Source organism: Crocodylus siamensis, chromosome 3 (genome assembly GCF_052110815.1).
Source record: "Crocodylus siamensis isolate JL-2025a chromosome 3, ASM5211081v1, whole genome shotgun sequence".
Lineage (NCBI taxonomy): Eukaryota > Metazoa > Chordata > Crocodylia > Crocodylidae > Crocodylus > Crocodylus siamensis.
In genome coordinates this window covers 59,150,574-59,169,587 of record NC_143397.1, presented here as the reverse complement: position 1 = coordinate 59,169,587, position 19,014 = coordinate 59,150,574, and the positions used below count along the sequence as shown (strand labels likewise).

The 19,014-nt window shown below is 45.3% G+C and overlaps 1 protein-coding gene across 1 annotated transcript in view; it reads left to right on the top strand.

The window, feature by feature from the left end:
* The first annotated feature begins 2,055 nt into the window (after positions 1-2,055).
* Positions 2,056-19,014, top strand: part of LOC149868305 (transmembrane protein 232-like) — a 54,164-nt gene continuing 37,205 nt past the window's right edge. Inside the window, exons 1-2 of the mRNA XM_090037207.1 lie at positions 2,056-2,172; positions 2,576-2,801. Coding sequence (XP_089893333.1) covers positions 2,122-2,172; positions 2,576-2,801 — 277 coding nt within the window. The 5' untranslated portion in view covers positions 2,056-2,121. The remainder of the gene's footprint in view (positions 2,173-2,575; positions 2,802-19,014) is intronic.

The window sequence follows — 19,014 nt, the reverse complement described above, 5'->3', positions numbered from 1 at the left end:
CCATGGATTCATTGAGTGCAAATGCAAAGCGTCTCAAAGATGTGCGATGAGCTTCTTTTGTCCACCAGATGGAATTGTGACTTTTTTTATAGTTCACCCCTTTCAGTTGCTTTCACTTTCAAATTGCTCCCACATTTGTTTTTTCTTGTGTGGTTTGCTGGCTCCCTGCTTCCACAGCTGCATGGCAGGGCATGGGCACAGGGTGGATGGGGGGTCCTGGGCCGGGAGGCAGTGCTGGACCATCCCAGTTTCCTGCAGTGCTGGCCAAGGACCCAGCTTCAATAGTTTGAAAACCTAGTGTGTGTAAATACAGATGTGACACTCCAAAATAAAAAAGTTTAAATTTTATAAACCTGTTTCATTTAATGACAATTAAAACCCATGGTGTGTACAGGTGCCTACAGTTTCCAGGCAGCTCCAGGATGCATGTGCATACCGGGACAGTTCTTGGCCAGCCCTGGGCTGTGCAGGGAGGTCTGCATGTGCAGTCTGGAGCTGGCTGGGAGCTGTCCCATTTTGGGCAGTATCCAGCCAGCTCTGGGCTGCGTGTATAGATTTCCCCAGCCCTGCAGCTATTTCCCAGCCCAGTGCCCCAATTGGGCAATCAAGGCATGGGGCTTGGAAAGACCTGTGGGGGAGGGGCAGGTCCCATCTCCTGCTCCTATCCACTGGTGGGCCAGCTAAACAGTGAGTTGCTGCAGGGGAGGGGCAGGTCCCAGCCCCCAGCCCCAATTCACTGGTGGGGCAGCTAAGCAGTGAGCAGCCAGCTGGGTGGGGAATACCTGCCCAGTCAGAGGCTCACTGCTAGCTGTAGCTCTTTACAAGCCCCCTGCCCCCAATCAGGGTACTGGGGCCAGGAATTCCCCGCTGCTGGAGCAAGAGGACATTGCCCTAGCCCAAGCGTCACCATTGAAATGCATCCTGGCAGCAGGCAGCTCCCGGTGGCAGAGAGCAATCTCCCAACCCAGCTGTCTCCTTGTCTGATGCTCCCTGCCAGCCCTTGGGCTAGTATCCAGGGGGAGCCTGGAGCTCCCCCTGGCTGCTACAGGGGGGCAGAGCAGGGTGGGAGCAGCCCAGAGAGCCCATTTGGAGTAAATCTGCTGTCAAATGCCTGCATGTGTAGCTGCTGGCCCAGGGTGGATTTACTCTGCAGTAAAACCATCTAGGAGCATTTGTACGTGTAGATGTACCCCCTGTAATTATATTAATTTGAATTGTTCATTTTGTTGACAAATTATTTTGTCATTTTTTATGACTATGTTACTAACTTCTTTGAAGACATTTGTGTTATATCTTCACTGATGCCTGCTAACTCTTCATTAATGAAGATGTGGAATAAAGCTTGACATAATATTGATTCTCTCAGTGGCTTGCTAGAAACCTCCATCCAGTTTGATTCATTGTCATTTAACATTTCCCTTTGCTTACCCATCAGCAAATTATGACAAGTCATCATTTTTCTTCTTTTCTAGTTAGCCAGATAACTCATATATCACCGATAGACCCAGGTGATGGCAGGAGGGGTTAGCAGAGGAATGAACTGGATTGCCAGACTGAGCTGTCTCAAACTATTTATTCCTTCCATTAAAAGATGTAACATAAATGCTTTATCTGATGACTTCCTCTTTGCTATGTGGCTGACAATACAACACTTCTAAGATCTAGCAGCGGTTGCCTTCTTGTTACCTATAGCAAAATATTCTACCTATGTTAAAGCTTAACAGAAACTTCTTCCTAAAGTGCTAACTGATTTGTTTTTACCACAGATCCAGAAAAAAGGTAGGATAGCTATACAGTTCTAAGGCATGGTTTTGTTAGACTTTTACAATTAACTTTATAAATCTCTATAAAAACTATGGCACACTTTTACTTTTTCTTTAGGCTTTGATGTCAACTGGCTCCAAAAATGCCAGTGTTTATTGTCTTTAATTGGTTCTAGCAAACTAGGACACTAATTGCCTCTGGCCAGCCAATAGTTTTATATTTTAAAAATCAATTATTATTTTATTTTGTACTAAGATTTGTTTTTTCTGTCCTGAAATATCTAGGTTGGCTTCAATATTAGGTTTGTTGGTCCTTGGGGAGGCCGCCAAATTAAACTTGTCCTGCTTGAAGGTTTTAATGGACCTAGTGAGAGATTTTATTTCAAGCTCTATGTCTCTTCAGAAGCAGGTAACAGCACTGTTAATTTAGATGTAAGAGGAAAATGTGTTTGTTTCAAACATTAAATTGGATAGAAGTAACGCATTTATTTTCTTTACTCCTGAAAACTGAAGGTCATGTTCATCTTAGAATTCTGAGATGCGGGATAGAGCGAGCAGACCAGTTTTTCAATAAACTAAACACCTGGGAATGCAATTCTCTTGTAGTTTAAACACCCTGCGTGATTGCTGAATGACTATGTCTTCTACTAAATTACCCGCTCACTTCTGAACAGTTAACATGGCCAAATGTGAAATTAGATTAAAGTATATTAATCTGCTCCTACTGTAAAATACTCAATTCTTCCATTAGAATCTGTATTTGTTATAGATTTTCTAGATATTTAATTGAAGCTTTATATTCCTACCAACAGGAAGAGAGGTCCATAACTTATCTACCATCCTGGCCCTGGGAAATATGCTACATGTACATCTGTGTGCTCCGAGACATTTGTTTAAGTGCTAATACATCAGATTTACAAAAAACTGCTTTTCTTGGATTCTGTGATTGCAAAAAAACATCAGAACATCCAAATGAATTAAGAGGAGCAAGTTTTTTTGACCTTTTGCAATATAACCTTTCACAAACTCCAGCAGATGGTAAGTACCTAATACGAAAAAACCCCCTGACGTTTTAACACATAGTAATGATACATAAGCACATGAAAAAACCCAGTTACAGAAAACTCAGTTTCCTGTTTACTTCCTTTCCTTGAAAATTTGGAGATAATTTGTTTCAAAGCTTCAAAAAGTTTTGTCTGTATTCTGTTCAGTTTATTTTCCCTGAAGCCACTAAATAGTACCATTTGGTTTTTGAATACAGGTCATATAGCTCAGGTTGCATTTTTAGATTTCATTCTGACCGAGATTACTTAATCAAATCAAAATTTGAATCATTATTTTTCTTCCAGATCGTATTATAAGAAGCATTTTCCCAATACATGTAAACAATGGAAATAATGAATTTAGTTATTTTTTTGGAACAGTGAAGGTTATAATATTGCTGACAATTTGAAGTTAGTTATTTGTATGCTTTTAATTGCCATGAGCATTGGTTGTCAAAAGTGGCACTATTTTTTGACATGTTTATTATGATTCTGGTTAACTTTTTTGAAATTATCTAATCAATATGTCACTTTTATAAATTACAAAAATATTTGAATTAATCAGGCATTTTAAGAATGAAATTAGTTGGCAATACTTTTAACATATAATTTCAGTTTAGCAATCAAAGTAAGTACTCCATGCTGGCAGCAACTTTGATATTAGTTATAGTGCTGACTGATTTACATTTCTCTAGAAACATTTACCTTATTCTAAAAATAGGACATTAGTGACTTTCAAGGACAGGTTGGTTTGCATTAGAACTAAATTTTTGTTTCATTTGTTACTTGGTGCTTAAAGAAACTTCAGTTACTCTGTTTATTCTATAACCAACCTTTGCACAAAAGGTCATATCCAATATGTAAGTAATCCAGTTAAAAAATAATCAAGCTCAAATTAAATCACACCACTTTAGTGCATCTACTGCACATATTCCATTTTAAATCCATGGGCTAGGGACAGACATTCAAAAAGCCTGAGCCTGAATTGATTCAATCTTTGCAGGTTAGTTTAGACTATATCTGTTCTGTAAATGGACAGACATCCCAGAAATGTAGGCACATGCCTGTAGTGGCTCAGGCTAGAAGCCAGAGGGCACTAGAGCAGGCCTGCCTTCCATAGCATGGAGCTGAGGGAGTGTGGCCAGGCTCAGGCAGGATGTTGTGATAAACCCAGCAGAGAATTAATAACAATGTTTATTATCCATTTAAGATAACAACAGAGGGACATTACCAGCTACTTGTTGATTCTGCCTGTTGAATCAGCACAGACTGTAGCCAGCATGTGGTCTGCTAGTTAATACACAAACACCTCCTCAGCAAGGCAGACAGGAGCAGGGAATTCCTGCTTAGCAGGGAGCGGTGGTAGTGGTGGGAAACTGCATCTCAGAGAGCAAGCTGGGATGCTGGGGGAGTCTGGTTTATCTTAAACCAGCAAGGGGTCTGGGACAGACATTGCGTAAACCAGTTTGAGTCAAATCAGTTAAGTCTGATACTACATTCAACCAGGTTTATCTTAAACCAGTTTCAGCCATTCTCAAACTGGTTTATGTGCACTGAACTTCTGTTCTGTTACAGGTTTAAACCAGTTTATGATCACTTAAACCGGTTTGTGTGTAACGTCTGTCCCTAGCCCAAAAGATAACTCCATAAAACAAAAATAACCTCCCTCCCAAACCACATTGTATTATAAAGTTCCTATATTACAGTATAGTTACCTTGATATTAAGGTATGAATACCCCAGGCTTTTATTTTAGAAGATGCTGTTACAATTAATATATATAACCAGAAGGTTAACTACATAACTGATTTACTTATTATAACCTTACAGGGTTCTCCTTAATCATAATGTTAGAATAGAGGTATATGAACTACAGCATATTTACACTAATTATTCTCAGTCATGCAATGTTTTATCTAGTTACATGTATAAGTGGTAATTTATAACTATCAAAGAGAAAAAGTATAATTGTACTGTAATGGTAGTGTAAATAACACTAGGATTATAAACTGTGTCAAATGAATAATGAATTATAAGAGAAAAATTGGAAACAGAAGACTCCTACTTAGGTCTAAATTTTCAAAATTATCTATTTTAGGTAGGGTTTCATTTTGCCAATTCTTTAGCTTCCTTTGATTTGTTTTACAGTGAAGTATGCTCTCATGCCCAAGGAATAAAATAGATTAACATTCTCTACAAACGCTTTCTTTCTTCTAAATACCATTTTATATCATCTCAACATTTAACCAACTCAGATCCACAGGGCTTATGTATATGCAGAAAAGTGTATACATAGCACTGGGTGTGTGCAAGCAATCCAGTGAATCAGTAGAAGTTGTAAAGGGGCCCCTAGCCCATGACTAGAGAGGGAAGGGGTCTAGGAGTGACTGGCTCTCTCTTTCCCTTTTTTGTCTTTTCATTTTTGTTGTTTTTACACCCCGCCTTTACTCAAACCTTCTTTGTTTTGCCTGAGCCAAACTCACAGACAGAGAAACCTGAGACAAAAAGGCTACTGAGCCTAGTTACAGGCAGTGCCTGATGGACATAGGGCAGAAGTGGAGAGTTAGGTGTCTCATTATAAGCCCAAACCCCAAATCAGAGCAGCAATCTGGTGGTAGGAGCTACAGGGGATGGAAATCCTGATAGAAGATCCCAGGGACAGAACCCAGGGCTATGAAGTAAGGACTCAGAGCAGCAGCCAGGGTAAAGGAAACCTGAGAGTCCGTATTGGGAACAAGAGAAGTGCCTTGGGCCTTTTTTGTTTTTTTTTTGGAAAGCATTGCACAGGGTGAGGTGAACCCAGGTGGAATACTTTTGAGTTGGGGCAGGTGCTCATGTTCTGGGGTTTCCATTTGTACCCATTAACTGTGTTGTGGCTGTAGGAGTGATGGAGGCCACTGAAATGGGTCCCTGGGAACACCCCAAATCTCAGGCTCAGTGTGTTAAGAGGACAGGAGAGAGAGACTGAAGCATAATCCCAGAACTCATGAGGGTCAAAGCCTGTGGGAGACTGAGAGGCAGGGTTGGAACCAGTGAAAGTGGAACCCATGACCACAGAGGACTGTACAAGGGTTGCATGAGGCCTAGAGCCTGAGGTCACAAGGATGTGACAAAATCTGAGCCAGAAGCTTGCAGCCCTGGGTAATGGGCTTCAAGCTAGTGGGCACAGCCAAAGTAGAAGTGGGATGCAGTATTGTCAGCTCTTACGATTTTTGGCATTGTTCTTAAAGTCTTATATATATAAGAAAGAGCTAGGTTTTTCACATTCCGAAAGCGAAGACTTTAAGAACAACCCCCAAAACCATGATAATTGGCAACATGAAGGGTCCACTACCCAAAGTCCTCCTCACCCTCAGGGCAGCCTCCCCTGTCAATTCATTACATTAAGGTGTGGCAGAAGAGATTGCAATGGGGGAGACTCTGAAGAAATGAGGAGTGCTAGCAGGAAAAGAACCATAAAGGTGGAAGCACCCATAGGTCTACTACAGAAGTATACCAGTTTAGTTAAAGCAATTGAAAACCCTGATAGACCTCAATACAAGAGTTCATGTGGCCAGGTGCATGCTCTGCAGATACCCTGTGCTGTAGAAGGCACCCAGCCAAGGGAACCCAGAGCACATACCCCAACGCGCTTTTCAGGCTCCCCAGTCTGCCTGGAAACTGGTGACAGTAGTGTAGGGCAGAGGTTCCCAACAACTGGGCTGTGGCCCGGCATTGGGCTATGAATGTCTGGCCGCTGGGTTGTGGCACGAGATCCCCACTCAGACCCCTGACTGTCTGCCCAGGCGAGCAGCTTCCACCACCAGCAGTCACACGTGGGATTAAAGCTGGGTGGCGGGGCAGTCAGCTCCATCAGCCCCATCCCACTCCCATGCTGGTCCACAGTATAAAAAAGGTTGAGAACCACTGATGTAGGGCATAGGGCTACTTGGCTGGAGGCCACAAGAACCGTGACTCTCTTGTAAGAAGACCCCACTCCCTCCCTCTCAGCTGTTAGTCTATTAGACAGCAGGCCCAAAGTAGGTCTTCTGTCTTTAAAGCCTGTCATTTTCCCTGCCAAAAGCCCACAATGGACCCTACTTCTCTGGCACAACCTGAGGGTCTGGCTGCTCCAGGGGGGCTTGGCCTATGATGCTGCTGGGGCTCTGGTTTTAGGAGACCCTGCCACCATAGCCAGTGCTTAGGGCTCTCAAACCTTGCATTGGGAAGCATCTCCCCTGAACAGCACTTCTGTGCCTTGCACTGGCATGCCTGCATATGGGGCTGCAGGCAAAGGTCTCTGAAGGCCCACATGGGGGTGATGGTCCCCTCCACGGCACTTCAATCCAGTTCTCACAGCCCCACACATGGGGTGGTTGGCATGGGGCTCTGAAGTGCCATGGGAAGAAGGGTAGATTTGCCCCCCAAATCACTTCAGAGCCTTGTACTTGTGGCTTCAGGCACAGGGCTGCAGGTGCTGGTGTTGATGTGCCCCATGGGATGCTAGTGGGTCCAAAGCAGTGCTTACGGGTGGCTTTTCTACACCTGCTCGGGGGGTTAACAGCTGCACAGCTCCTGGTCTGTGGAGATGGGCTGGGCTTTTTCAGCCCTGGGGCTGACAGGGGTTGGGTTTGTCTACGATAAAACCAGAGCAGTGGAGTCTGAGTCCGACCATCCCTCTCTGGAGGCAGGGGCAGGGAGCAATGCACACTGGGACATCAAGAGGACAGCAGAGGAGCTTCTATTGATTGGAAAGCAAACAAGCTTTCATTAACCTATTTAACCCCTATTACACTAAACTTAAACCTCAGAGGAGGTTTAATATTCATAGAATAATAGAAAATTAGGGTTGGAAGGGGCCTCAGCAGGTCATCTAGTCCAACCCCCTGTTCAAAGCAGGACCATCCTTAACTGTATCATCCCAGCTAAGGCTTTGTTTACCCAGGCCTTAAGAACCTTTGAGGATGGAGATCCCTGTGACAGGACAAGTCCTGTGGAAGCCATGGCACCTCCCTTTGGGCCACCCTAATCCTGCCTGCAGCCCAATCCTCTGTATAGCCTCCCCTGCTTAGGTTTCTTGCCATGCCTTGATGTTCTTTTGATGTTGAGTGAGAGGTTGCCCTTGAGTGCTCTCACCAATGTCTAAATGACCTCTCATGGTCTCTGGGCTCTCTGCTCACTAGCCAAAATAACACAGTTCTCCACGGGTACCTCTTATATCACAGCAGATCTACTGGTGCTTTGCTGGTACTGTGAGCCAGTGGTTACCATGTGTGGCCTGATTGGCTCTTTTTTAAACCTTAGGGCTTTTAATTGTGGCCTCTTGGCTCTATAGCCACACCCATGCCTCACAGGTGTCACTTTCGCCATTTATCTTCCTGTATAGGCTTTGGCCTTTTTAGCTTTAGCCCGCAGGTTACCCTGGCTGTAGACTGGCTGCTTAGGCTTACTGGTTCTGGCCTGACCTTTCAGTCTCAGTCTGTCATTGGCTTCCAGTGTGCATGCATTGCCCCCTCTCGGCTCAGCCCTCTTGACTTTAGGCTTCTTCTTTCTCATTCCCCCAGCCCATGGCAGGGCTCAAAACCTGTTGTGCCCTGCAGGCACCCCTGTGGCCTCGTTTCTACCTGTACAATCACATCCAGCCCTCCAGTCTAAAACTAAAATAAAAATGTAAGCAACCACTTTAAACTTAAACACTCCAAGCCCTCTGGGTTATCATACCACTACCAAGCCACCTTCCTACTCACTGGCTCTTTAAGCCCTGGGAATACCTGACATGGCCTACAGCTCCAACTCCTTGCTTGCCTGAGATGCCATGGGGTTTTTCTTCCTGCAGGGCTCAGGACTGCACTGCCCCTCTGCAACCAGGACCCAAGCTTATATCACCGGGACTCCTCCCCTTCCGGTCAGGTGTTCTCCTGACCAGCCGAAGGTGTGTCCCCTCAACCTTCAGAGCAACTTACTGCTGTTTCTCTGGCCAAGCTGTAGTAGTACCCTTGCTGCCTATCGCTAGGCTCTGCCCTATTGTCCTCAGTCTTTTTTTCTCTAGACTAAATAAGCCCAGTTCCATCAACCTCTCCTCAGAAATCATGTTCTCCCACTCTCTAACCATTTTGTAGCCCTCCACTGGACTCTCTCCAATTTGTCCACATCCTTCCTGTAGCAGGGGTCCTGAAACTGGACACAGTACTCCAGATGTGGCCTCACCAGTGCTGAATAAAGGGAAGGGATCACTTCCCTTGATCTGCTGGCAGTGCTCCTAGAAATGTAGCCTAGTATGCTGTTAGCCTTCTTTGCAACAAGAGCACACTGTTGGCTCATATTCAGCTTATTGCCCACTGAAACCCCCAGGTCTTTTCTGCAGAGCTACTGCTTAGCATTCAGTCCCCAGCTTGTGCCATTGCATGAGATTGTTCTGTCCTAAGTGCAGGATTTTGCACTTCTGCTTATCGAACCTCATGAGATTTCTTTTAGTCCAATCCTCCAATTTGTCTAGGCTGCTCTGAAGTCTTGTCCTCCCCTCCAGTGTATCTACTACTCCCCACAGCTTGGTATCATCTGCAGACTTTCTGAGGGTTCTCTCCATCCCATCTTCCATACTGTTGATGAAGGTATTGAATAAAAATGACCCCTGGGGCACTTCACTTGATACCACTTGCCCATTATACATCGAGCCATTAATTATCCTTCCAGCCCAACGATCCAGCCAGTTTTCTATCCACCTTGCAGTCCATTCATCCAACCTGTATTTGCTTAGTTTCCTTGCAAGAATGTTATGGGAAACCCTATTAAAAGTCTTGCTAAAATCAAGGTATATTATCATATCCACTCTTCTCCCTGCATCCACAGAGCCAGTCTTCTCATCATAGAAGGCAATCAGGTTGGTCAGGCATGATTTGCCCTTGGTGAATCCATGCTGACTGTTCCTAATCACCTTCTCCTCCAAGTTCTTAGAAACAGATTCCTTGCAGACCTGCTCTATGGTTTTTCCCAGGGACTGAGGTGAGACTGACCAGTCTGTAGTAATGCCCAGCAGCTCTGTAAGCACATCAAACAGCTCCCTCAGCACCTCAGGTGCATCACATCCATCCCCATGAACTTGTACATGTCCAAGTTTTCTAAATAGCCCCAAACCTGTTTTTTCACCACTGTTGGCTGCTCACCTTCCCTTCTTCCCCCTCAAATTGTGCTGCCAGGTGCAGTAGTCTGGGAGCTGACCTTGCCTGGGAAGACTAAGATAAAAAAAGGCATTGAGTACTTCAGCATTTACCACATTATCTATCACTACGTTTCCTCCCCCATTCAGTAAGGGGACCACACTTTCACTGATCTTCCTTGTGCTGCTGACATACTTTCAGAAACCCTTCTTGTTACCCTTCACTTCTCTTGGTAGCTGCAACTCTAGTTGTGCTTTGGCCTTCCTGTTTTAATCCCCACTGTGCATAGCGTCTTAGGCCAAGGTAAGCATTTTTAACACCAAGCATTTCTACCAGACTAAAAATGATTCTATCAACAGATATGTAATGCTTGTATGTGCCCTGTGTTTGCAAATCCCAGAGCTGCACATGCAATAATTGTACAGAAATCAGATAAATATGGATGAAAATGCCTGGGTACCCAACTATCAACCCCTTTGAATTTGTAATTTTAGGATCAGCTCCAGCAAGTGGACGTGCAGTCACTGATGTCCTCTTGGAAGCCCTCCTAAATACTTCAGTATTCAACCTCCTAGTTGCTCTGTAGTATGGCAACTGCATGCGTTTTAAGATCTATGGAGAAATACAGGATACAACTTATTTATAACAGATGACATATCACAGTGCTTTACTCAAGACCCATAATCAAATGTTAGTATCACATATAATTTGCATAATTATTGCTTGAAAATAGGCTTTTTACCTTATCACATGTTTCTTAGCAGTCCTTGTGAATGTGCAATTACTCAAAGAATGTCTGTTATCATTACAAGTGCTAACAACCCAGAGAACACCATGTCCATGGCAGACATGCATGAAAAGTGACTCTCTGTGTACGTGTGTGTGTGTGTGTGTGTGTGTGTGTTTTAAATTAACTTTTTATTTTAAAATAGCTCCTTCATTCCTTTTACATCTATATTTCTGTCACTACTTTACCATGTTTATGCTCATGAAACTGTTTTCCATTGTCTGCACAGCAGAACACCATGGGGTCCTCATTCATGCGGTGGGACTCATAGTTCATATGACAATAGAATTAATAATATTTTATGCAGCAGACAGATAAATGATAAGCTTTTTTTTATTCCTCCCTCTTTTAAAAATTACTTGCACTCCCACCTGTAGCTACATTCACTGCTCAGGACAACCAAAAGGCTTTGTATTCTTTTGTTGTGTTTCCTCTTAAGAAAGGTGGAAGTCCTACTGCTCCTTTTGTCAGGGGTTTCATGATCCATCCTCCTTTTCTGTCAGATGTTCTCAAGGTAAAATACATTACACAAAAAGCCTATTATTAACCTTACTATTTCGCTAATAGTCCCATGCCTCTTAAATGACTTCCCACACAGCAATGTCGGTGACATCTGTCATAAAAAATAAAGCCAAATATATGTATTTTTCATTTTGGAGACTGATTCTAAAAGGCTTCACCAGCTCTACTTGTCAGGCTTCAAAAATGGTATAAAAATCAACTTCTTAACAGCACACCTGACCTGGATACATAACACTTTACTGTTTATCTTATGGTCTTATGTTGTCTGAGGCACAGAAAAACGTTATTTAACACTAAGACTGAGGAAAGCAGGATGCAATGGAGACTGATTGCAACTTGCCTTACTAATGCCATAATTATATGTTGGTGTGTATCATGAATGGAGAAAGGCTAACAGAATGCCCATCTTTGAAAAGAGGGAAATGGAAGATATAGGTAAATATAGACCAGTCAGCCTGACTTCAATATCTAAGAAGTTAGTAGAAAAAATGTAAAAACATTCAGCTGGCAAATATCTGAAGAATGAAGGAGTGATCAGCAGCTGCTGTTAGGAACATAGGAATGGGTATTTGGGGGTGGTCACCTGACACAGGCAAAGTCACTGGCTGGGTTCTCAGGGAGCTGGACATCTGGAGATACCATGAGTCAGAACTGGAGTTAGGAGTCAAAGCCGGAGTCAGAATATGCCAGGAGATGGAACCAGAATTAGGAGTCGAAGCCAGAGTCAGGATATGCTGGAATTAGGAGCCAGAGCCAGAGTCAGGATATGAGCCAGAACTGGAATCAGAAACCAAAGCCAGGGCCAGGGTATGCCAAAATCAGGACCCAAAGCCAGAGTCAAAAGCAGAAATCTGATATACAAAGCAAGAGAGCACATGAGTCAAAAGCAAGTACCTAAATCTTTGTTTAGACAGAGTACTGCAGGCTGAGCCTAGTCTTTAAAGCAGGAATGGGCAAAATATGGCCTACAGGCTATATCTGGCCTGCCAGTTGATTCTGTTCAGCCCACGGCTGTCCCAGCAGTGTTTTCTGCCCTCCTCTCTCCCCCATTTAGGAGGCAGTGGCTAGCTAAAGTAAGGGCAATGTGTGGATTGGGGCTGAGTCATGGCTTGCCAGGGGCAGGAGGGGCAGGTGGGGTGCCCGGGTCTGGGCAGGGATGTTGGCACCAACTTTTGCAGGGTTGATGCATACTTGCTGCTCAGCTCCCAAATGAATGGCTGCAGCAGAGACAGGGCAGGGGCGAACCTACATGCACCATTTTTGTTTTTGGCCATGGGTGGTGAGCAGGGGTGGCACAGGGTGAACGGCTCCAGCCTGGCCCCAACCAAGGCTGTGAGGAGTGGAAATGTACTGGGGCACAGATGGGTGGTAGGGGGCGTAGCACTTGTTTCCCTTTGCAAACTCTTCTGAGTCCTCCCCAGGCTGAGATGAATTGAGCTGAGCTGGGAGTGGGTCCTCAGTGGCAGTGGTTGCTCCCCACCTGCCCACCATGGGCCACACATTCCCTCATGCAAGGGCTGGGAGAGGCAGTCTGAACATGCTCTGGCAGTAAAGAAGCCACTTTATTTCCTGCTGCCTTCCTCCAGCCATGTGTGACAGCTGAGCTGCCTCTCAGCCCAGGCTTAGAGCTCCCCATTCCCACTCCCCCAGTCCTACTCCTCCTGACCAGCCTCCATCCTCACATTCCATCTCCCTGAGGCCTCCCTATGCACCCCTCCCTCCCTCCTTCTTCTGTCCCTGCCCAGGCCTTCTCCTTCTCCTCTCTCTATCTCTCTGTTGGTGCTTCTCCAATCCCCAGTCCCTTCATGTTACATTTCACCCACTCCTTCTCTTTCCCTCTCTCTAGGACATGAATACACCATGTTTTTATTATTGTACATTAATTAACTTAAATTAATTAATATTTGCTTAGTTAATTAAGCCACCATTCATTTTGTGTGTGTGGCCCTCACCAAAACTTGCTAAGAGGTTCTCCAGCCCAAATAATTGCCTACTCCTGCTTTAACAGCTGGAGTGGGCATGGCCTGTTGCCTTTGGTTACAGTCTCCCAAATTGGGGGGTGGCACACGCAGCTAGGCAAGGCCTTAAATGCCTATATACCAATGCTTGTAGTATGGGGAATAAGCAGAAGAAACTTGCCCTCAGAATAGCCAGTTCAGACCCAGACATAATAGGGCTTACAGAAACTTGGTGGGATTCATCCCATAACTGGGCAGTTAGCATTAGGAGCTATAGGCTTTACAGGCGGGATAAAAAAGGAAGGAAAGGTGGGGGTGTGGTGCTGTATGTCAAGGAGCAATACACATCCTCTGCCAGCAAAATGGGGTCAGAGGGGCAAGCTGAAGTGCTCTGGGTCAAGATACAAGGGGGCCATGGGGAGAGGGATCTAACAGTGGGGGTCTACTACAGACCCCCCAACCAAGGGGAGGAGCTGGACTGGGAATTTTCAGGCCAGCTTGCGGAAGCACTTAAGGCAAGGGATGTAGTTGTCATGGGTGATTTAAATTACCTGGACATCTGCTGGGAGGAACAGTCAGCCAGGTCGAACCGTTCCAGGAGGTTCCTGGCGAGATACAGGACCTCCACTTAATTCAGGAGGTGCACAGTCCCACCAGAGGAAATGCCCTGTTGGACCTGGTCCTGGCCACAGGCGAAGACCTGGTAAGGGGGCTCCAGGTTCTTGACCACCTGGGTGATAGCGATCATCACTTGCTGGAATTCACCATCCAGCGCAGGGTGTCAAGGGCCAGCAGCAAGGCGGTAGCCCTAGACTTCAAGAGCGCCAACTTCAACAAGTTGAGGAGATTAGTGGGAGGGGCACTGGGGTTCTCAAGAACAGGGGAGCGCAGTGCCCAAGATGAGTAGTCGTTCCTTAAGGAGACAATACTCCGGGCCCAAGGGGTGACCATCCCAACAAAAAGCAAGAGGGGCTGGAGTGCCCAAAAGCCCCCCTGGCTCACCAAGGGTGTATGGGAATGCCTGATTGCCAAAAAGGCGGCGTATAACTGGTGGAAGGGGGGTGCTATCTCCAAAGAGGAGTATACCTAAGGAAAGCTAAGGTGGACATAGAGCTAGGACTTGCGTCCAAAATCAAAGATAACAAAAAATCCTTTTTCAAATATATAGGGAGGATGAAGAAAGCACCGGGAAATGTAGGACCCCTGCAAGATCCTCTGGGCAATCTGGTAGTTGCGCCAGAGGAGAAAGCAGACATCTTTAACCAATTCTTCACCTCTGTTTTCTTGGGCAGGGACTGGGACTTCCCCACCGTGATGCAAGACAGACTCAAGGGGAACACTTCCAGACCTCAGGTTGGGGAGGACCGGGTTAGAGAGCTCCTGGAGGGGCTGGACATGTTCAAATCAGCGGGTCCAGATGCTCTCCACCCCAGGGGGTTGAGGGAGCTAGCAGGGGTTATTGCAGGGCTCTTGGCACAGCTTTATGAGCGCGTGTAGTGCTTGGGCCAGGTGCCAGATGATTGGAAGATAGCCAACGTGGTCCCCATCTTTAAAAAAGGGAGGAAGGAGGACCCAGGCAACTATAGGCCCATCAGTCTTACCTCAATCCTAGGGAAACTCTTTGAGAAGATCATCATGGAGCACATCTGTGATGCTCAAGGGCAATCAGCATGGTTTCATTAGGGGCAGGTCATGTCAGACCAACCCAATTGCCTTTTATGATCAGGTCACAAAAGCATTGGATGCAGGTGTTGCCATGGATGTAGTCTTTCTGGACTTCAGCAAGGCCTTTGACACCGTCTCCCACCCCATCCTCATTAAAAAACTAGGTGACTGTGGCATTGATGCCTACACAGTGAGATGGATTGCAGATTGGCTGAAGGGTTGCACTCAGAGAGTGGTGGTGGATGGGTCATATTTGACCTGGGGAGAAGTGGACAGTGGAGTCCCCCAGGGCTCGGTCCTTGGGCCTGCGCTGCTCAATTTCTTTATCAGCGATTTGGACGACAGGGTGAAAAGCAACCTGTTTAAATTCACTGATGATACCAAAATTTAGGGTGAGGTGAGCACTCTAGTAGGGAGGGAAAGATTGCAGCAAGACCTGGATAGGTTATAAAGGTGAGCTAGCAAAAACAGGATGCGCTTCAATACTGACAAGTACAGGGTGCTGCGCTTGGGCAGTAGTTACCAACAGCACACTTATAAGATGGGAAACTCCCTTCTTGAGAGCACGGAGGCAGAAAGGGATCTTGGAGTCATTATTGACTCCAAGATGAACAGGGGCCAACCATGCGAGGTCACGGTTGGCAGGGCTAACCGGACCTTGTCGTGCATCCACACCTGCATCTCTAGCAGGGCCAAGGAAGTGATCCTCCCCCTCTAAGCAACACTGGTCAGGCCACAGCTGGAGTACTGTGTCCAGTTCTGTGCGCCCCACTTCAGGAGGGATGTGGACAACATTGAGAGGGTCCAGAGGAGGGGCACCCACATGATCCGGGGACAACAGGGCAGACCCTACAATGAGAGACTGCGGGACCTGAACCTGTTCAGCCTTCACAAGCAAAGGCTGAGGGGCGACCTGGTGACCGTCTATAAACTCACTGGGGGGGACCAGAAGGGTTTGGGAGAGATCTTGTTCCCCCGAGTGTCCCCCGGCATAACAAGGAATAACAGCCACAAGTTGTTGGAAAGTAGGTTTAGATTAGACATCTGTAAGAACTACTTCACAGTCAGGGCGGCTAGGATCTGGAACCAACTTCCAAGGGAAGTGGTGCTGGCTCCTACCCTGGGGGTCTTTAAGAGAAGGCTTGATGCCTACCTAGCTGGAATCATTTGAGCCCAGTTTTTCTCCTGCCCAGGTGGGGGGTCGGACTTGAAGATCTACAAGGTCCCTTCTGACCCTACTTCTATGATTGGCTTCAGAGCTTTCATTTGACCTCATTACAGCTGCTAACTTGACTGGCTGAAAACAAATCATGCCAAACCAGATTGGTTTCCTTCTTTGACAGGATAACTAGCTGGGTGAATAAGGGAAATGTAGAAGATACAGCGTACCTGGCTTTAGTGGGATTTGCATGCCATTCTCATAAGTAAGACAGAGAAATAAGGCTAGATAGATTTGCCAAGAGGTTGATACATAATTGGCTGAATAACTACGGGCAAAGAATAACTATACATGGCTCAGTCTCAGACTGACAGGAAGCCTCAAGTGGGGTTCCACATCAAGCTGGGATCCAGTCTTGTTTAACATTTTCATCAATTAATTTGATGCAGTGATAGAGAGAATAGTGACTAGGTTGGCAGATGACTCAAAACTAGCAGTGGTTTCAAAGCTTTTAGAGAATAAGATTAACATTCCAAAGGACTGTGTTAAACTGAAGGCCTGGGTTATCAACAACAAAATGAAATTCAGCAAGACAAATGTACATATAGCAAAGAAAAATCAAAAGCCCAACCTAGAATAGGGGATAAAGGGCTTGGCAGTAGCACGGTGGAGAAGGATTTGGGAGAGGCAAGTCGTAAACTCAATATACTTCAGAAATGTGATTCTGCAAAAACAGCAAACACAATTTGGAGACATTGTGCAGAGAAGCAGAGAATGTAGGACCTCAGGGATGATACTACAATTCCATTTGGGGTGTTTAGACTTTAGCTGGACTACTGTGTTCAGATTAGGGCACCCCATTTTCAAAAGGATATAGAGAAACTGGAGATGATTCAGAGGTGAATGGCAAAAATGCTAATGGAGGTGGAATGCAAATTAGAAGAGGAGAGACTGAAGTAACTGGATATGTTTATTTTGAAGAGAACAAGATTAAGGGAGACATGATACTAATCTTCATATGTTTGAAAGGCTGCTAGAGAAGATGGAGAAAAAAATAGTCTTCCTTGCCATAGAGGTCAGGACAGGAGGCAGGGAATTTAAACTACAGCACAGAAAATTTAAGTTAACCCTCAGGAAGAACTTTTAACTGGAGGAACAAGAAGTCAAAGGAGCAAGCTGCCTAGGGAAGTTGGAGGTTTCCAAGAAGATGCTAGATAAGCATGTGTCTTGGATGGCTTAGAAACAACATATCCTACATCTGTGTAGGGGATTGGAGTGTCTGACCCTTAAGATACCTTTCAACCCTATGATTCTATGACGTACTTATAAATATTTATTTCTTATATCCCTGCAAGTTTTGTGCCAGAGTGCATTGCATGGGTCTGGTTGATGGGGAAGTTTCAGAGCTGCGTGAGATTAGAATTTAGGAACCAGACTGAACTCAGTGAAGTTACTGGATATCATATGTATTAGTGACAATTTAACCAAAAGACATTGTGAAGAAGGGGTCAGGTCTTGTATTGCAAAGAAATGAGTAGTTGGCCTGGATTGGTAGATATAAGTAATTGTAGGTTTCAGTTTAGGAGGAAACAAAAAACCTTGATTTTTAGAAGGCTATAACAGAGGGAGAGCCTGAAAGGAAAATTCATTAATTTTTACTAAGCAAATCCTTTAAAGCAGATCGATACAATGATAGCCATGGTAAGGTAACATAGGTAGAACGATAGTTGTAAAACATTAAAGAATACAGGTATGTTTTAACCACATTTTATTTTATAAAAATTGCTTGACCCTCTATACTATTTCCCAGACAAGTGGGAATAAATTTTCATTAAGGATGGTAAAACCAGAGAACTAATTGCTCAAACCTGCTTTCTTTGAAATAGGCAGATGGATCCATCCAAATACTATCTTGCCCTAGTGCATGTTGATTAGAAGTTTGTTTTTCTGGTGGACCAGTAGTTAAACCGCTGTGCCCTTAGGAGTTCATTTGCTTTCTCAGTGTCTTTTTCCCTGCCACTCTGAATAGGTTTATTCACAATTATATGCTTAGGTTTACAATTAATTAACAGTAAGCTTTTGGACATGGGTCTTGGGTAAGGGCATAGTCACTGGCGATGCATAGTAGGTACACGGGTGCATGTGCACTCCCTGAGTTGGGTGGTGCACCTCCTGCAAAATGGCACTGCCAACACTGCCAGCAATGCCTGCAGGCAGTCTCTCCTCACCACCTCATCTCGGGGCACGCAGCATTCATGGGCATAGTCACATAAATCATTTACTGTGGGGTGAAGAAAGTGCTCTGGGCCTGTTGATACCTATGGATCATCAAAACACTGGTGCCCCAAAATATTACACACACACACAACAGCATCTTACTAATAGCTGTTCTGTTTGAGGGCAGGGGTGGCCAACCTATGGCATGCATGCCACCAATAGCATGGGCAGCCTCTGTGTGTTGCACATGACAGTCCAGGGAGGGGACAGACATCATGGTGGCAGATAGAACAGGGAGCAGAAGACAGAGTATCAGATCAGTCAGGGAGCACAGGGTAGGGAGCAGAAAGCAAAGCAGCTCATCAGGCAGGGGAAGGGGATTGGAGTGGCATACCAGGAGGGTATGGGATTAATTTGTGGCATGCTGGCCCAAAAGGTTGGCCCCCACTGTTCTAGGGTATGATTTTCGTATTGATTCAGGGAAGAGTGACATGTACTGGATTGCTACAACAGCTTCTGAGTTTCCCTTAGAGGTTCTCTCTCAACTAATGGAAAACCTTGGTCCTGGCTCAGCTAGTTAGATCTGATGAGACCGTAGCCTGAGGCTCTATATTTAGGCAAAGCATACCTTTATAGTTATTGTGTGTCATGGGACTGTGCTACGTGGCTGTGGCAGGGCGACCTCTAGGAGTGCCGTGACCTCCCCTCGCGCCCCTACTTACCGTGCCAAATTCGGTTTAAATGCACCCTCTTTATCTCACCCGC